The sequence below is a fragment of the Pelodiscus sinensis genome, unplaced genomic scaffold (assembly GCF_049634645.1).
Source record: "Pelodiscus sinensis isolate JC-2024 unplaced genomic scaffold, ASM4963464v1 ctg35, whole genome shotgun sequence".
Classification (NCBI taxonomy): Eukaryota; Metazoa; Chordata; order Testudines; family Trionychidae; genus Pelodiscus; species Pelodiscus sinensis.
In genome coordinates this window covers 3,077,838-3,094,850 of record NW_027465908.1, presented here as the reverse complement: position 1 = coordinate 3,094,850, position 17,013 = coordinate 3,077,838, and the positions used below count along the sequence as shown (strand labels likewise).

At 42.3% G+C, this 17,013-nt stretch overlaps 2 protein-coding genes across 2 annotated transcripts in view; one reads left to right on the top strand and one right to left on the bottom strand.

Annotated features, from left to right (window-relative positions):
- LOC142818156 (sodium channel regulatory subunit beta-3-like) overlaps positions 1 to 17,013 on the bottom strand; it is a 123,127-nt gene that overhangs the window by 65,769 nt on the left and 40,345 nt on the right. The window lies entirely within an intron of this gene.
- The window catches only part of LOC142824457 (potassium-transporting ATPase alpha chain 2-like), a 30,739-nt gene continuing 22,368 nt past the window's right edge, over positions 8,643 to 17,013 (top strand). The window contains exons 1-3 of the mRNA XM_075916424.1: positions 8,643 to 8,932; positions 11,374 to 11,523; positions 14,978 to 15,037. Of these exons, the coding sequence (XP_075772539.1) occupies positions 8,924 to 8,932; positions 11,374 to 11,523; positions 14,978 to 15,037 (219 nt within the window). The 5' untranslated portion in view covers positions 8,643 to 8,923. The remainder of the gene's footprint in view (positions 8,933 to 11,373; positions 11,524 to 14,977; positions 15,038 to 17,013) is intronic.

The window sequence follows — 17,013 nt, the reverse complement described above, 5'->3', positions numbered from 1 at the left end:
ATAAAGCAGACCCACCTATGAGGCAACATCGGGGTTTGCTGATCTCTGTGGTGCACAACAGCATGATTGTTAGAAATGCAGGTTCTGATTCTGCAAGGGACTTAAGCACACGAATATCCCCCTGAAACCTGTAGGACTACTTGTGCTTTAAGTAAAGCCCATGTCTTGCAGAGACTCCCCAGTTCAGCAAAGCATCTAAGCTGTTAGAATAACAGAATTGTGGGGCTGAAAGGGGAATCATCTAGTCCTCCCCCTTGCACTGAGGCAGGACCATGTAAACCAAGATCAACAGGTGCACATCCAACCTGTTTTTAAAAGCATCCAGTGATGGGGATTCTCACCTCCTCCTCTGGAAGCCTACCTTACAGTAAGAAAGCTGAAATATCCAAGAATATTAGCCTTTCATTCAGTTGCATCATGACGTTGACTCGTACTCAATTTGTGATCCATTGTAACCCCTACATCCTTTCCGGCAGCATTACCACTTAGCCAATTATTCCATATTTTGTAGCTATGCATTTGATTTTTTTCCCTTCCTAAGTCAAGTACTTTGCCCTTGGCTTTATTGAATTTCATCTTGTTGACTTCAAACCAATTCTCCAATTTGCCAAAATCATTTGAATCTTAATCCAGTCTTCCAAAATGCTTGCAACCCTTCCCAACTTGGTCACCTGCAAATTTTATAAATATACTCTCAATTCCATTATCCAACTCATTAATGAAAAAGTTGAATAGTACCAGACTCAGGACTAATCCAATTAAACATAATTGAGAGAAATTATTGTAATTTGCTTGCAAAAATGTCACATGGGAATCTGTCAAAAGTCCTACTAAAATCAAGACGTACCACGGCTACTTGTCCAATAGGTCAGTAACCATATAAAAGGAGGAAACAGGTTGGTTTGGCAGGAATTGTTTTTGACAAATCCATGCTAGCTATTCCTCATAACCCTATTATTCTTTGGGTGTTTATAAAGTGTTTATCATGCTTATGGACATTTGTATTCAGCAGAACACTTCAGTATATGTGGAAAGTTAAGCATCTGCACATAGGTCTCGTTCAAGTTACTCATGCCTCAAGGTAAACACATGCTTTGCAGATTAGGGACGGAATGCTGAGTCAGGCTGCTGTTGCAGACAACCATCAAATCTATTACGTCCTAAGTCTAAACTGCAAACGTTTTCACCAATATCTCCCATCTCTCCTTCATCCCCAAGACAACAGAATGTCCCATCTATCACTGCTGATCTAATATGTTGTAGGACTGTGTCATAATGCTAGGTCGTGTGCTCTCTAGGGCAGGGACTGTCTCTGTTTTACTCCTGTTTACAGCTCTGTGCACAATTTGTCTTCTAAATGTTACTACAATGTGAATATATAACTACAACAACACCACCACCACCAGGGTGTCAATTGGTTTCATTGGGAATTCCAAGAGGGCATTGACGAAGTAAGAATTTGGCACACATATTTCGATACAAGAAAGAAACCAAAAAAAAAAAAAAGAAAAAGAGAAAGGTTGAATTATTATTTTGCTAGACAGATCTAGATGAATCTAGTTGAAACATCTATTAATTTCCTTTATACATAGTTAGGAGGAATTCAAATTCTATCGTGATGGGAGATACATGAATGGATTAGATTAATTCCTTTCCAGAAGACAATAACATTATGTTTGGTTAAATGAACAACTTACATTTATTGGCAGCATTTTGTGCCTCAGGATCAGAGCTGGTTTAATGCACATTTTATAAAACGAACTCGCAAATATTTAGGACTTTGACTTTCTTTCTTTTAGGGTGGGTGGAGGGGAAGGAAGATTTATATAACTGATTATTAGTATTTAGATAACGATGGGGTATTTGTAGAAAGGTTTAAGGATCACTCACTTATTTTAAACACAAAGGACTTATTCATATTCACGGGCAAGAAATGTATCATTCACTATGCTACACATCATCCTTCAGTTCAACAGTCATCTTTGCAGAGAGTGGAAACAATACTATGTGATTTAGAAATGCAATCACTCAACACAAATAATGGAACAGTCAAACTGCACATTTTGCAATCAATTCAAAGGCTGAAGATTATTCCAAATAGTTCATGAATGATACAGTGATCATTGGGGTTTCTCTGTGAGCTTGAAACGAGTACAAATCTACAATAAACATAATATATGGACTTATTTATTTGTATTATAATAGTGCAGCTAGGTCTCTATCAGGGACTAAACCCCCGCTGTGCTAGGTGCAGGATACACCTGTAATGAACAGACAGATCCCTATAACTAGTCTCTGACATAATTTTATTGAAAAATCACTATCGCTATTTCTACAAGATCAATATTGCCCAAGCAGCACAGAGATCACTTAAATATTGCTATGCATAACAGGAGCCTGAACTTTTGCTTGGCATTTCTAAAGCAACACCCTTAGCATTAACCTTTTTCTACATTATCTCATCTCAGCCTCAGGGTAGCCTGGGAATTATAAGTTCTATAATAGTAACATTGTGTCCTCTGTGATTCTAAGGATTACGTGGATTCCTTCTCTTGAACTGGAATAGAATTCTAATGGTAGTCAGCAGTGCAGATAGACTGGCAGAACATGCTTCCTGCGTCACTAAAGCGTTAACAATATCGGTTAGAAATCTGAATAGTTAAAAGAGTATAACGCCATTATACAGCCAGTTATGCCAGTAGGATTTATTTCTCTAAATTTAAGGGAACAAAATACGGCTACAAATCACCTTTAAATTGCTATAGTTGCAACCACACTAGGGGCTGTCCCAGTATAACTATTTCAATAATAAAACCCCACAAAAGCCATGGGTAAACCCAATGGAAATGATTTGGGTACCCTGTTGCCATGTATTGTAACTAGTTTGAAATTTTAACATGGATCCTTAGGCAAAATGGTCACAGTTTATAGAGCAAATTTCTTTCCCCTCTGATTCTTTGCTTGCAAAACCTGCTAGGGTGGCACAGTTAAAATTCCAAACCATGAATAATTACTTAAAATCTGAGTCTGGAGTTTATCTTTTCAAATGTCTCAATACACAAGGACAGCGAATTCTGATTTCCATCTGCCTATTCTTACTTGTTCCTGGGTTACAACTCCAAGTCCCCTGTCCATCATTCTTCCTGACTCACAATTTCTATTTTGCAGGCCCTCCAGCACAGTTTTCGGCCCGTCTCCTTGTTCTCAACTCAGATCAGATCTCTGGCTTCCATATCCCAATTTGCAAGTCCATTTCTCCCTCACTTTCAGTCCTAATTCTAAGCTTTTAGGTCTATTTTACTCTGTTTTTGTCCCCCAACCTCCTAGTTCTCTAGTCTCTGGTGCCTATTTTAGCAGTGGATAGGTTAATTTCATCACAGTGCACTAAATTATAGGACTGGACTCATTGGAGATGTTAACCAGGGCATTCCTTTTGTGAATGATATATACTGTGAAATCCCAATTACTTATTTGCATAGGAAAGGGATTATACTGCAGCTGTTCCCCATTAAAGGCCTAATCCTGTCTCATTTAAACCAAGAACAGAACTGGGCCCCAAATAAAACTAAAATAAAAGCCCTTCCATTTATCATTCTGTATATTTATCTGCTTCAGTTTCAGAAGATTAGTCATCATATTAAAAAGACTCGACCCTCACTTTATTTGGAATTTGTTCCTGGTTAATTACAGTATGGATTTGCTTCTGCTTCTATAGAAATCAAGAAGTGATTAGCTGTTGACTTCAGTAGGATGAATTCCTTTACATTTTTAAAGGGTCAGTGTTAGTGTTTTCAATTAGCAACTTTAATCTAACATAATTCAAAACTCATGCTAGGGATTATGGTTCTTAGCAGCATGCAGAATGGTGCAATTCAATAGTTACCTGCATCACGCTATTTAAAGGGCCCAATTTTTTAAATACTTCCCCTTACTGCAGGATCATTTTGGTCAATTAGAAAGGAATGTATTTTCCAGAAAAAAATTAAATGAAAAAGAAGTCTTCCCTGTATTTGATTTGATACTTAAAAAAGAAATCTAGATTACTGGAGGGGGGGGGGGGGAGAGAAGGGGAGGAGGAGGAGAGGCGATGAATCCATTTCTCGTATTCTGGCCTGATTAGAAGGTATGTAAGCATTTTATGTCTTTTCTCTTGATTTGTGTTTCTTCCACCAAATATCAGCAAACAAAGAAGTTATGTTGTCTTTGAATGATGGGAATTTACCTGTAACTGGAAGTTCTTTGAGTTGCTTGGTCTTTATCTGTATTCCACACATGGGTGTGCAAGCAAGCAGCATCTGTTGAGCTGCAGTTGCATTGTAGATCTCCTTCTGCTTCCAACCAAAATGCAGTGTGGGTTGATGCCTCTCCAGATCTTCGCCTTTGCCATGAATCCAATCCGAAGCAGAGGGGGTGGAGGACAGGTAGGGACTACTTATCTGAAAGTATTTCCAGTTCCTGGTAAGTAAACTCCATTTCTTCTTTGAGTGCTGGTCCCCATGTGTATTCTACATGAGTCACTGCACTGCTCAGACTGGAGGGTGCTACGAGGAAGCTGGCAGCAAAGATGCTTTTAGTACTGCAGGTCCAAATGGTGCACCCACAGGAGAGGCCTGAACTAGTGTGTAAACTTAGCACATGTGTGGATGGAGCTCCAGGTGGCTGCTCTGCATTTGTTTAGTATTGGAATGGCCTTGCAGCTTGTGCACTCGTGGTGTACCCTGTCAGGACAAGATGTGTGCAATTAACCTGTAGCGTACAGTGATGTTCCCGGAGTTCCAGGTAGAGATTCCCTCAGAGAATACTGCTTGACCTTGTAATCTTTTGCTATGGCAAGAAAAAGGCTTTTTGGCAAAAGTGTGGGGTTTTGGACAGAGGATGGGCAAGTTGATACTTTAGTTGACATGGAATTCAGAAATAACATTGGGGAGGAACAAGAATGGAGGCAAATGGATACTTTTTTCCTGTGAAAAAAAAACATGTAAGAAGGGTCTGCTAGAAAGGTTCCCAATTTGCTCACCTTCCCTGACAGGGCTAGCAACTAAAAATGCAACTTTCACAAACAGGCGGGATATGGAACATGTTGCCAAGTGTTCAAATACTGGACTGCAGGAGCGGCCCTAGACAAGCTGCCAGCAACTGGCGCCCTAGGTGAAATGTGCAATTGGTGCGTGATTGGTGCCCCCGCCTCCAAAGCCCTCAATGGCCGTTTATCTTGGCGTCCTAGGCAACTGCCTAGGTCGCCTATATTGATGGGCCGCCACTGGTAGAGTGGTGAGAGTTGACAGGATAAGATTAAGGTCCCATTGAGGTGTAAATCTGGCCACTAGCAGATAGGTCCTGCTAGGCCCCTTGTGAAATTTACTCTACTTGGGTTGGTGACAAGAGTATGCCCATCTGGATGTAGTAGGTGGACTAGCAACAAGCTAATGTAAAGGTCTGAGTTTTTTAGAGACAGAAGAAAATCTAAGATGACAAGAACATCTGCAGTGCCTGGAGAAGGCTGATTTTGCTGTACCCAGGTAGAGAAAGGTCTCCATATAGATAGGTAGTATCCTAGTTGAACCTTTCCTAGTTTGGTTAAGAATTGCCTGACCGGGTACTGAACAGGAGCATTCTACTTCCAATGCTCATCTAAACACCAGAATGTGAGATGGAGTGAGCCCAGACTGCACTCTTACGCAGTTAGGAGGTTTGGAAAAGTGTGCATCCTGATCAGGGCAGACTGACATTTTCAGGAACTCTGGGAACTTCAACTGCATGGGCCAATGGGGTGCTAGGAAAATGACTCTGGCCCAGTTGTGATGGAATTTTCTCAGGACCTGTGACAGTGGGGGTGAGAGGAACGGCATACCTGAGATCATTCATCCATGGCAACAGGGAAGTGTCACCTTGGGAGCTGTGGCCTGTAGCTCCTCTGGAGCAATACTGAGGAATGTTTCTGTTCTTTTGGGACACAAAGGGTATGTCTACACTACAGAGTTTTTTTGGGAAAAACAGCCATTTTCCTGAAAAACTTCAATTATGTCCACACTGCAATTGCGTTCTTCCGAAAGAAAATTGAAAGAACAGAGGGGTTTTTCCGACATTGGCAATCCTCATTCTGTGAGGAAGAAGCCTTTTTGCGAAAGAGCTCTATCGGAAAAAGGCGTGTGTGGACGGGGAAGAGGGAGTTCTTTCGAAAGAAGAGGAAAAAGGAAAAAGCACAGGTGCCCTGGTGGCCACTCTGTCCATAGTAATCACAGCTGACATGCAAGATAGTGTCCATTCAGTGTGGATGCCATTTTTCGAAAAAGCAGATCATTTTTTCAATGTGCTTTGGCAGCATGGACACTCTTTTGGAAGAAGATTTTCTGGAAGATCTCTTCTGGAAAAGCTTCTTCTAAAAGAAGCCTGCAGTCTAGACATAGCCAAAGAGTACATTGAAGTGTACTCCACTGAGTGAATATTTCTGCAGGGCAGAGTCGTGTATCTTCCACTCATGGTCCACAGAGAAGTGCCTGCTCAGGTTGCTTGCTGAAACAGATCGGCGCACCTGGAAGGTAAGCAGCTTGGATAATGACGCATAGATAATGGTTCAGGATGAGACAGTTCAATAGATGCTGAAGTAGTCTCATCCTTGAGTATAATAGCATTCCTCATCAGGGCTGGGCCAGAGATGATGGGAGACAATGGGACAGTTGGTTTCGCCTAGTGTCTAGCGGGGTTTGGCCCAATGTTTCCTGCATGTATGGAGGTAGTATGGTCTAGAATAAGCAAACTGGTAATGATGAGGAGTCTGGATCTACACTTCAGCATGGAACTGGCATGTGATCGTCCGACATATATTTCTTCTTGCTTTCTTAACTCTAGCTGGGGGGTTTTCAGCAGTGCTGGTCCCTTAGGACCGACACATGAAGGCTCAATTGTTGTCAGCAGACTGAAGGAGGGATCACCTTTCTTGCAGACAGTTGTGGATGGGGATCTGTCAGTGCGCACATTCTCTCATGGGAAGCTGTGAAGGAAGAGAGTTTAGGAGCTTCAGATTGCAGTTCTAAGTTCATATTTGGGAGGGAGTGCTGCTCCTCTGCTGGGACCAATGCACAAGGGATCTCCCTGGCCCAGATCAGTGCGAGGCCTCACAGCCTTCTCCAGGGCTGTGTCCAGACTCAGGGGTTTTTTCGAAAAAAGTAGCCTTTTTTCGAAAAAACTTCACCTGCGTCCAGACTCAAGCTGCGTTCTTTCGAAATTAAATCGAAAGAACGCGGCTTTTCTTTCGATGGAGGTAAAACTCATTTCACGAGGAAGAACGCCTTCTTTCGAAAGTTTCTCTTTCGAAAGAAGGCGTTCTTCAATGTAAATAGGGCTTCTTCGAAAGAGAGCATCCAGACTCACTGGATGCTTTCTTTCGAAAAAGCAAGCTGCTTTTTCGAAAGTTCAACGTGCAGTCTAGACGCTCTCTTTTGAAAGAGGCTTGCAGTCTAGACATAGCCCAGGAGATGTTTCTTTAGATGAAGCTTAAGATTGACCAATACTGCACTTTTCAGAGACATGCAAAGCATCCAAGCAGTAAAGGCAGTGTTGGAGATCATCATTCACAAAGAATGAGACACAATTCTTACACATTGGGATTCTGGGGATAATCCCAGATCATGGTGAGGGAGTACCCAATACGGGGACTAAACAGATATATTAACTATACTCTAAAACTCTAGATATGCTAATATAAATCAATCTACATGTTTGATCAACAGAAAAACAGCAGGCACCTGTGGACACAGGGATTCTAGTTCTAGTGAGTGAACTGAAGAGGCACCAGCTCACACTGCCTCTTATGACCTTAGTCTTGAACACGAGGAGATCTACTGAGCACATGCAGACCAATGGAAACTGTTAGAACTGGGCGCATGCCGTGCGTGCCTACCTACGTTCAGAATACACGTGGGGTCCAGCACTTGAAGAAGACTCAGCAGGTATAAAAAGTTTAATAAATCTTCTCCCAGCATGTGGTATTCACTTGAAGAGCTTGTGACTGATGCAAGATAAACACTTAAAAAAATTGCCGTGTTCTGGTATCTGCGCTTGCTAAGAAAGACCTGCCCAGCAGTTGCCTTTCTTTTATTTTCTTTTTTTACAACCTCACATTAAAAATAAGAGCAAACAAAGCCAGTCTACAGTGAGAATAGAGACGTCAAAGTACAAACGTTTAAAGGAACACTCGCTCCCCTAAGATCTTGCCATTCAAAGTTATTGACTGAATATACAGTGACTATCCCCTCGGGATCTGAACGGCACCGTGGTGTTATTGTTAGAGCCCCCAGGCAGGTATATGTCAGATCACTCAAAAGAGTGTAAATGGCAAATGTTGCCTACACCCTCTCTGCCCCACCACACATTTTGAAGACACCTGGGAATCATTTGCAAGAGGCCAATGCTGGTGAATCTTTGAAGGAAACTCATTGCTTTTAACAAGGTGAATAATGTACCTGTTCCTCAGTTGGGAGCAAACATTGCAGAGGAATAATTAGAAACTATTTGACCTGGAACCCACATGCCCATTACTGTGGTATTTTTCCACCCTACTTCAGGTGAAGCAGAAGATGGGCTGGACCCGAACGAGGAGAGGAGGAGTGGCAGAGCAAGCACTTACTTATAAAGGGACGTAAAGGGCACTCTCCCCACAGGCTTTGGAAGGCAAACCTGTCCTGCCTGAAGGATGCCTAAGTGTGGGGAAGATTCCAGCTAACATTGGCTTTCCAGTTGGGAAGAGGCTACAACCCCTGCGAGCTCTTGCACTCTGACAGCCACAGCACAACTGAGCTACTTGCATCTTGTACCTGTACCACTTTTCCTTTTCATCCAAGCAACTTTATTCACTAGATCTCCTCCTGCTGGAGAGATCCATTGCTCCACTTGAGCAGGGAAGGAAAAGAATAAGCTCACCAAAATGGGAAAGGTGAGTGAGAGTTCACTGAAACTGTTGCTATTTAAATATCTAGTTTCTTCTGCTAAGCTATAAGAACTGGAATTCATTTGATACATTAATAATGTATGTAGGTTTCAAATGGTTTGTTGTATCCATGCATGCTAGGACCGGAGAAAAATCGGTCAGAAATGCAGATTATTTTGCTTCATAAAGATGGGGGATCGAAGTTGTTCTCTCTCCTTCACTCTATCTTTGCAACCCATAAGAATAGAGAAGGGGAAATACTGGTCAGAATGTCTCCTTTGTAAATGGATAAAGGATCAAGCCAATCTGCGGAGGTCTGAGAATTCAGGGTTAAAAAGAGGAACCTCAAAATCTCTGTGGGAACTAAAAGGAGATTTTGTTTAGGATTAGCTTTTATTGATCTCCGTGAACCTTCTCTCCTATATCTGCTAAAGTTAGTCTAGTCCAGAATTGTTTCCTGCTCTCCTCTCTTCATGGAGACTTGAAAAGGTGGGCAAATATTTGGTGGCATTAGGAAAGGAAGGAGGAGCGGGGAGGATAACTCTGATAGATAACCCCAGCTTGTGTATCTTTGGAAAAGCAGCAGAGAGAGAACTCATAACAGAGAGCCTTTTTCTGTGATGTGTTTGAGCAAACTAACTGTAATGCTCTAGAATTGGGTGTTTTGGGAATTCAACTCCTCAAAATATCCATGGGGCAACTTCTTCCCCACTGCATACTCCCAATCCGTTGCCCCCACACACATCTGCCTAAAAATAATAATTGAAAAGGTCAACATTGCAGCATTCCTCAAATGCAAGTGCACCAAGGGGTTGAAATGTGGTTCAACCAAGGGGTTGAAATGTGGTTCTTTTTGGTAGCTTTTAGTTCAGAAATATAATCATTAATATTTTCTAATGCGCCTAACATGATACACACCCATTATTTTAGCTGTCGGGCTTTGTATTTTTTTAATTAAAGCGTTCAGCTTTAAACAAATTTGCTGAGATTTTGTCAGTGTGGCAGTCCAAACATGGAAAACTGTCTTGCCAAAGTTTCCATATATGTATGAGATGCACGTTTCATGCAAACATAGCCAAGTGGAACAAGTCATTACCTGAAGGTCAGCCAATAAGTATGATTCAGTCTGAAGCTCAAAAGATTAATCCCTAAGGAATCCAGTGAGAATGGGGTCAGCTAATAGCTCTTCCAGGGAATGGCATGCAGTTTACAGAATAATTATGATCTGGAATTTTATGATTATAGAAACTGGTAAATGAACAGCACAGGAAACCTGTTCTTAACTCTGGGCTATTAAGAAAATAGCTTATCAATAAATCTATGCAGTTAAATAGGTTTGGCAGCTTTTCTACTCTAGGGATTGCTATTTAACTGCTGTCTATACCCTGCAGAGAACTGGCAAATACTGGGTGAATAATTCACCAGCTTTTGCTCAGATTTGTGCTCTGTGCACAGAGAAACAGAGATTTCCCAGTATTCTGTGAACAAGAGGGTCAAACTAGGAGTGCAGTTTTTGCTTCAAGGTATCACTATGGCTGTGTCCAGACTCAGGGGTTTTTTCGGGAAAAGTAGCCTTTTCCCGAAAAAACTTCCCCTGCGTCCAGACTCAAGCCACGTTCTTTCGAAATTAATTCGAAAGAACGCGGCTTTTCTTTCGATGGCGGTAAACCTCAATTTACGAGGAAGAACGCCTTCTTTCGAAAGTTCCTCTTTCGAAAGAAGGCGTTCTTCAATGTAAATAGGGCGTCTTCGAAAGAGAGCATCCAGACTCACTGGATGCTTTCTTTCGAAAAAGCAAGCCGCTTTTTCGAAATTTCTCCGTGCAGTCTAGACGCTCTCTTTCGAAAGAAGCCTGCAGTCTAGACTTAGCCTATGTGGCCAAGAGGCCAATTTGACAGTGCTGCTAATTATCATGATTTTATCCCAAGTGCTTCAATATTAGAATTTTTTTTCTTAAAGCACAAGCTCTTGGAGTCAGGTAAATATGAGACTCAGCTTTTATTTGGAAAGAACAAGTTAAACATAAAATCACAAACCTGGAGAGGCTCCCACATTTAAAATTTAATGATTTCAAGTCAATCCTCATGATTCTTATGTGATTTACATTGGTAATGAATTTTGGGCAATGTTTTTACCTTTAGGGCTACATCTTCAAACTAAATTGCTATATCTCTACTGATGCTTCTGGATCTATGGCAGTTTGCACCAGCTGATGATTTGGCTGCTGCTGGGGTAGTGTGCATTGATGCTATTGCTATTGAAATTTCAGGCAAAGGACAGTACCAGGAACTGTTCCCAGGAGGAGGAGACTACAGCCACCTCAAACATGGAAACCTCAGAGGTTCTGATTTGCCACAGTACTTCACTGACTTCTGCTAGCTACACTCCCTTATGATCGCATATTAAGTGCAATTAGCCCTAACTTGTCTTCTCATTTCTGATTCTAGAAAGGATCTGACATTTACTCAGTCGAGATCCATGGCATAGAGGATCTAGAGAAAACAGACAAGGGAGATGAAGAGGAAAAATATAAAGATCTGAAAGGAAACAAGAAAAAAAGCAAGAAGACAGATGACCTTAAGAAAGAACTGGACTTGGTGAGTGTCCTGGGGGAAGGAGTTGCTAATCTTGCTCTTATTGACAGTGTGGGATCAAACTGATTTGAATAAATAGAACAATTCTTGCAGAAATTAGTTGGTATTGGAACTGTATCTGCTCTATTACCAGCACTTCTCATCAAGTGTGCATTTTCCTAAGTGAAGTGATTATAGCAGCATTTTACCATCATCTCTTTGGGTAAGGTTCCACTGGGACAGAGTAGACTGACAAATATAGAAAGGCAGAAGCCAAATCTCTCAGTTCACAGGGTGGTGTTATGTCTTAAATTGCATACCAGATTGAAGTGCAACTTAATGGCCATGGTCTAAGCCTCAGTTTTTCCACCTGCAAAATGGGAATAAGGATGCTATCTTCCTTTATAAAAAAATCTACTATTAAGTATTAGATAAGAGTTAGACACTGTTACCATTTAAAGGACAGTGGGTTCCCATAAATGTGTTTCCAAGGACTCCACTAATAGCACTATTTACGTGGTGCTTTCATCCTTCAAAGGTCTTTACCAACACCAAGTAACTAATTTTCAATGTCCAGCCCCTCCAATGAAGTGAAGGAGTATTATTATTTTCATTTTACTGATGGAAAAACGAGGGCACACAGAAGTTAATTAAGACAACCATGGTGATAGAGTGGCAGTATGTCAGAGCCGAGATAAGAGGTTGAGAGTGCTTGGCTTTTAAGGTTGAGATCAGAATGCTACACTCTGGGTAAAACTGTCAAAAATTCCTAAGTAACTTAGAAATCTAAGTTCCATTTTCAGAAGTGTTTTTAGATTCTGAAACTCAACCTTTGTAAATGGGACTTGTTCATTTCTGAAAATGTTATCCCATGTTTCTCTCCAAAACCAAAAGTAAGTCCACAAAATCCCTGTTAGATTGGGTCTCTACCATGCCTAGCAGAAGACCCCAGATCTATGACTAGGATACTTTGGTTCTACTGGAGTACAAATAAATAATTTCACCCTAAAAACCTAAATTTCAAATAGGAGGAGATGGAAACATTAATAATCTCATTAACGGTCATATTTTAACACAGCGGATGTAAAAAAAGTATCCCTTTATAGTCCAGAAAAGGAGGAAAGTATCATTACAGGATGTGTGGGTGATGCCATTTGACTCCTTGTGGTCTTTGGCCATGTTAGCCTCCCGGTGACTCAGTTTCCCCATATGTAAAATGGCTATATGCTTACTTCTCATGGATACTGTGAGGCTTCATTAATGCCTGCAAGCTCTCAAAGATGCTATACAGAGGAGAAAAAAAGCCATCCTCTCCTCTTGGAGAGTATACAGAAGGACCACGTGAACGGAGAGGCAGCTTTGTTGTGGCCCATGTATCAGAGCAGTGCACTCGTAGCAATCAGGGTGCTTCCTGGGTGTCAGGATGAGGGCTGACAATGTGCATGCAGAAGAAATCTATGTGATGCTTTGTTCCTGCAGACGGACAGACAGCACATTCTGTTAGCTAATATGCTGACTTTGCAACTCCTCCTACTCTTTTAAATGGTTCAGTATTGCAGGGAACTGGGGACAAACTGCTATTACATTAATGGGTAACCAAGATTTTCTGGTCTGTCTGCCAATCTTGAGAACATCCCTTTACGGCAAGCATTTAAAACACACATTCTGTTTCCTGAACAGTATCTGTTTGATCTCTATACTTCCTCCTTCCTTCATGCCAATTCCGTCTCTGTAGCTACACCCAAAATTATCCCATAATTATACCAACGGGATAGCATTGTGGGGAAAGGAGAAAAGTTGTCAAGTCCCCTCTCTCCTCTCCCTTTCTACCAATAACCTTCTGCTTCCGGCTCCAAGATTGCAGTGCATGACAGCCCATGAGACATGTTACTGCTACTGTTCAGACCCCATTCCTATCAGACAAGGGCAAAGATTTTTATTACACCGAGACACTTTAGCATGCTGACTACCGTGTGTAGGGTTTCGAGGCCTACAGCATCTGAGGATTTTAAGACTAGGTGTCTACCTGAATGAAACAGAGTTATCGTCACATCCAGCATCACACAGGATATGTCTACACTACACTCAGAGGTGTGACTGCAGTATGTGCGCACAGCCCTAAGCTAGCTTTGATTGAACTAGCCTGCTGTAACAATAGCAGCGAAGCCGTGGCAGTGCAAGCCAGCCGTGCAAGTACCCCAGGCAGGATTATGTCATGTGCTGTCCAGGGGGCTTCCTTAGACCCAAATCCACCCAACTGGATCCAACCCTGAGATGGTCAAGTTGTTTTCCACCCTGACCCTAAATCTTCCCTCCACACTTGGATCAGCACTGCCACCACTTGTTGTCCCCGAAGTTGGCATATTGGTGGCGTCATGTGCCGATGGCTATGGGTCCTGCTTATGTCCCTTGCTCCACTGTGTACATGCTGCAGAATAAGAGGCATTGTGACACCTGTGTGCACCCACAGCACAGCGAGTATGAGGGTGGCTTGCAGGAGTGAACATGTAGCTTTCTGCTCAAACCCCACAGGCAGGAGGAGAAGAGCTGACCGGAGCCCTCAAGGGTTGGAATGTTTTCTGGACCTGGCTCCAGCCACATGCTTGTAGTCAGGCCCTGTCAGTTTGCAGGGCTTTACTGCAGTCACACTTCACATTGCCATGCAGACATGCCCGAAAAAGAGTTGTTCTGTTCCCGTGATAGGCTGATTTGGAGGAGGCCGGGGGGAAAGGAAGTTACAGAAGTTCCAAAGAAACGTGAACACCATTTCCCGATGCTAATATGTGTTCCGCTTGCTCTTTAAATCTGACCGTCTGAAAGCACTTCAAGGAAAAATCAGTTAAACCGCACACCACCTCTATTGGGCTTGGGACACCCATTTCACATATGGACGGGTACAGAGCAGTGACATGACTTGTGCAAGATCACACAGTGAGTGAATGGCAAGCTGGAACTTTTAGAACACTCAAGTGGTAGCTTTTTGGCCACAGCCACTCAGAAGAAAATGGAAATTTTGATAAATTGTTTGCAGCAGGGAAGGGGGATTTGAAAAAAATAATTCCTTGATCATCTCTAATCTTGTTATGCTAAACCAAAGGACTGCATGGTGTCGATTTTTATATATAGGTGACTCCTATCACTATAGTGTCTGATCATCTGTCAGGTATTTCAAGTAGTGTTTAAGATGATGTGAGACCTGGAAGCATAAAAGGGGAATTTCCCACTCCCTCGTCCCGGTATGCAGCCCTGCATAATTAGTTGTGTGTGTTACGGGTGTGGTTGCTTTCTTTTGAAGGATCAAGCATTTACCATCACTCTTTGAGGCATAACACCATATACAGTACTGGCAGCTGGACCAATGGCCAAAAACCCAAGGCCATTGAAATGCTTCTCAAGCCAGAAATACTGATACTTTCAGACCCACTTTTAACTTTCACACATTCCACTCACTTCCTCTGTCTCCTCTTTTGGCTTTCAGGATGACCACAAACTCAGCAAAAACGAGCTGGAGGAAAAGTACACTACAAGCATCACCAAGGTGAGTGAGTCAGATATGAGCAAGGATCAGTGTGAATCTAAGAGCCTTAGTTCATCTGTGGTCTCAACCGAAATGCACTGAGGTCAGTGGAAAAGCACTGATATCAGCTGGCTTTCGAAGAGCCTCACAGTCATCATTAAAAACAAAACAGAACAAAACATTTTACTGGCAGGATATGCTCCCAATAGATACTAAAAAACAGAGATCAGCACAGATCATTTGAAGGGAATCTGAGCATTTTAAATCAACACTATTGGAAAGCTTGAGCCCAGTGTCCGGACATTATCTAAACTTTCCCCGAGTCTGAGAGAGTTTGGATCAGATATTCAGAATCAGAGGTGTCTCTGTCTGAACAGATGGCATCAGTAAAGTCATGTAGAATCATAGAAATGTTGTGCTGGAAGGGAGTTCAAGAGGTCAGTCCCACATCCTGAGGCAGGATTAAGTGACCTAGACCTTGACTGATATTTGTCTAACCTGTTCTTAAAAACCTCCTGTAGTGAAGATTACGCAACCTTCCTTGTTAACCTATTCCAGGGCTTAATTAACATTACAGTTAATGTTTTCCCCCCCGAATATCTAATCTAACTCTCCCTTGCTGCCAATTTAGGTGATTACTTCTTGTCCTATCCTTGGTGGACATGGAGAAGACTTAATCACCACATTCTATATAAAACCCTTTGACATATCTGAAGGCTCTGAGTGTACTCCCTCAGACTTCTATTCTCTGGAATAAATATGCCAAGGTCTTTCTACTTTTCCTACTGAGCCTTGTTTTCTAAACCTTTTATAATTTACCTTGTGTCACACCTGTAGTCACTGCTGACAACTTTACTTTTAAAGTCCATAGACTTGACCTCCAAATGACAATCACTAGGGCTGTGTCCAGACTCAGGGGTTTTTTCGAAAAAAGTAGCCTTTTTCGAAAAAACCTCACCTGCGTCCAGACTCAAGCCGCGTTCTTTCGAAATTAAATCGAAAGAATGCTGCTTTTCTTTCGATGGCGGTAAACCTCATTTCACGAGGAAGAACGCCTTCTTTCGAAAGTTCCTCTTTCGAAAGAAGGCGTTCTTCAATGTAAATAGGGCTTCTTCGAAAGAGAGCATCCAGACTCACTGGATGCTTTCTTTCGAAAAAGCAAGCCGCTTTTTCGAAAGTTCAACGTGCAGTCTAGACGCTCTCTTTCGAAAGAGGCTCTTTCGAAAGTATCTTTCGAAAGAGCCTCTTTCGAAAGAGGCTTGCAGTCTAGACATAGCCTAGGAATGCACATGTACATCATGGCATTGATAGTACTTAGAAATGTCTGGCATGGTATGAAATATGAAGTACAAACCCAGTAGTACAGTGTATGTGAGTGTGATGGGGTGTACACTCTCAGAGGCCTCACAGTCCCCCACTAGCCACCAGGGAAGTAGGGGAATTTAATAAGGCCCAAAGAGCCATGAAGACCTCTGTGGACTCTGATACCCCCTGCCTGGAAGGGGACTAGCCTGTGACAAAGACTCAGATGGGGTAATAGAGGGAGGAAGGGAGGAAGCTCCGGTGTCACTCCTCTGTACCAAAGCAGACACAACTTGAGAGAGAGAGAAGATGATGCTAAGAAAGAGTTTGAATATGGTACCATGAGAAGCCACGTTGGACAGACTGAACTAACTGAAGGCTGACACCAACTGAGATGTTACTGTAATAGGCCCTGTTGGACTGTGTACCTCAGAAGAGGTTTGTTCATAAACCCACTGACCATGGCTTGGCTGAACGGCTGAGTCATTGAAAACCTCGCTGAAAGATTAATCGACTAGAGAGGATCGTGCAAGCCGTCTAGCAGAGAGAGTGTAGGCACATGCTCCAACTGGACCACCAGAGGCTGCTCATGAGAGATGGGTGGGCCCGTCCCAGTGAATAAATGTGATTACACATAAGAGAAAGATGTTTTACCATTGGACAATGCACAACCGGCCTCTTGCAGGCTTCAAATC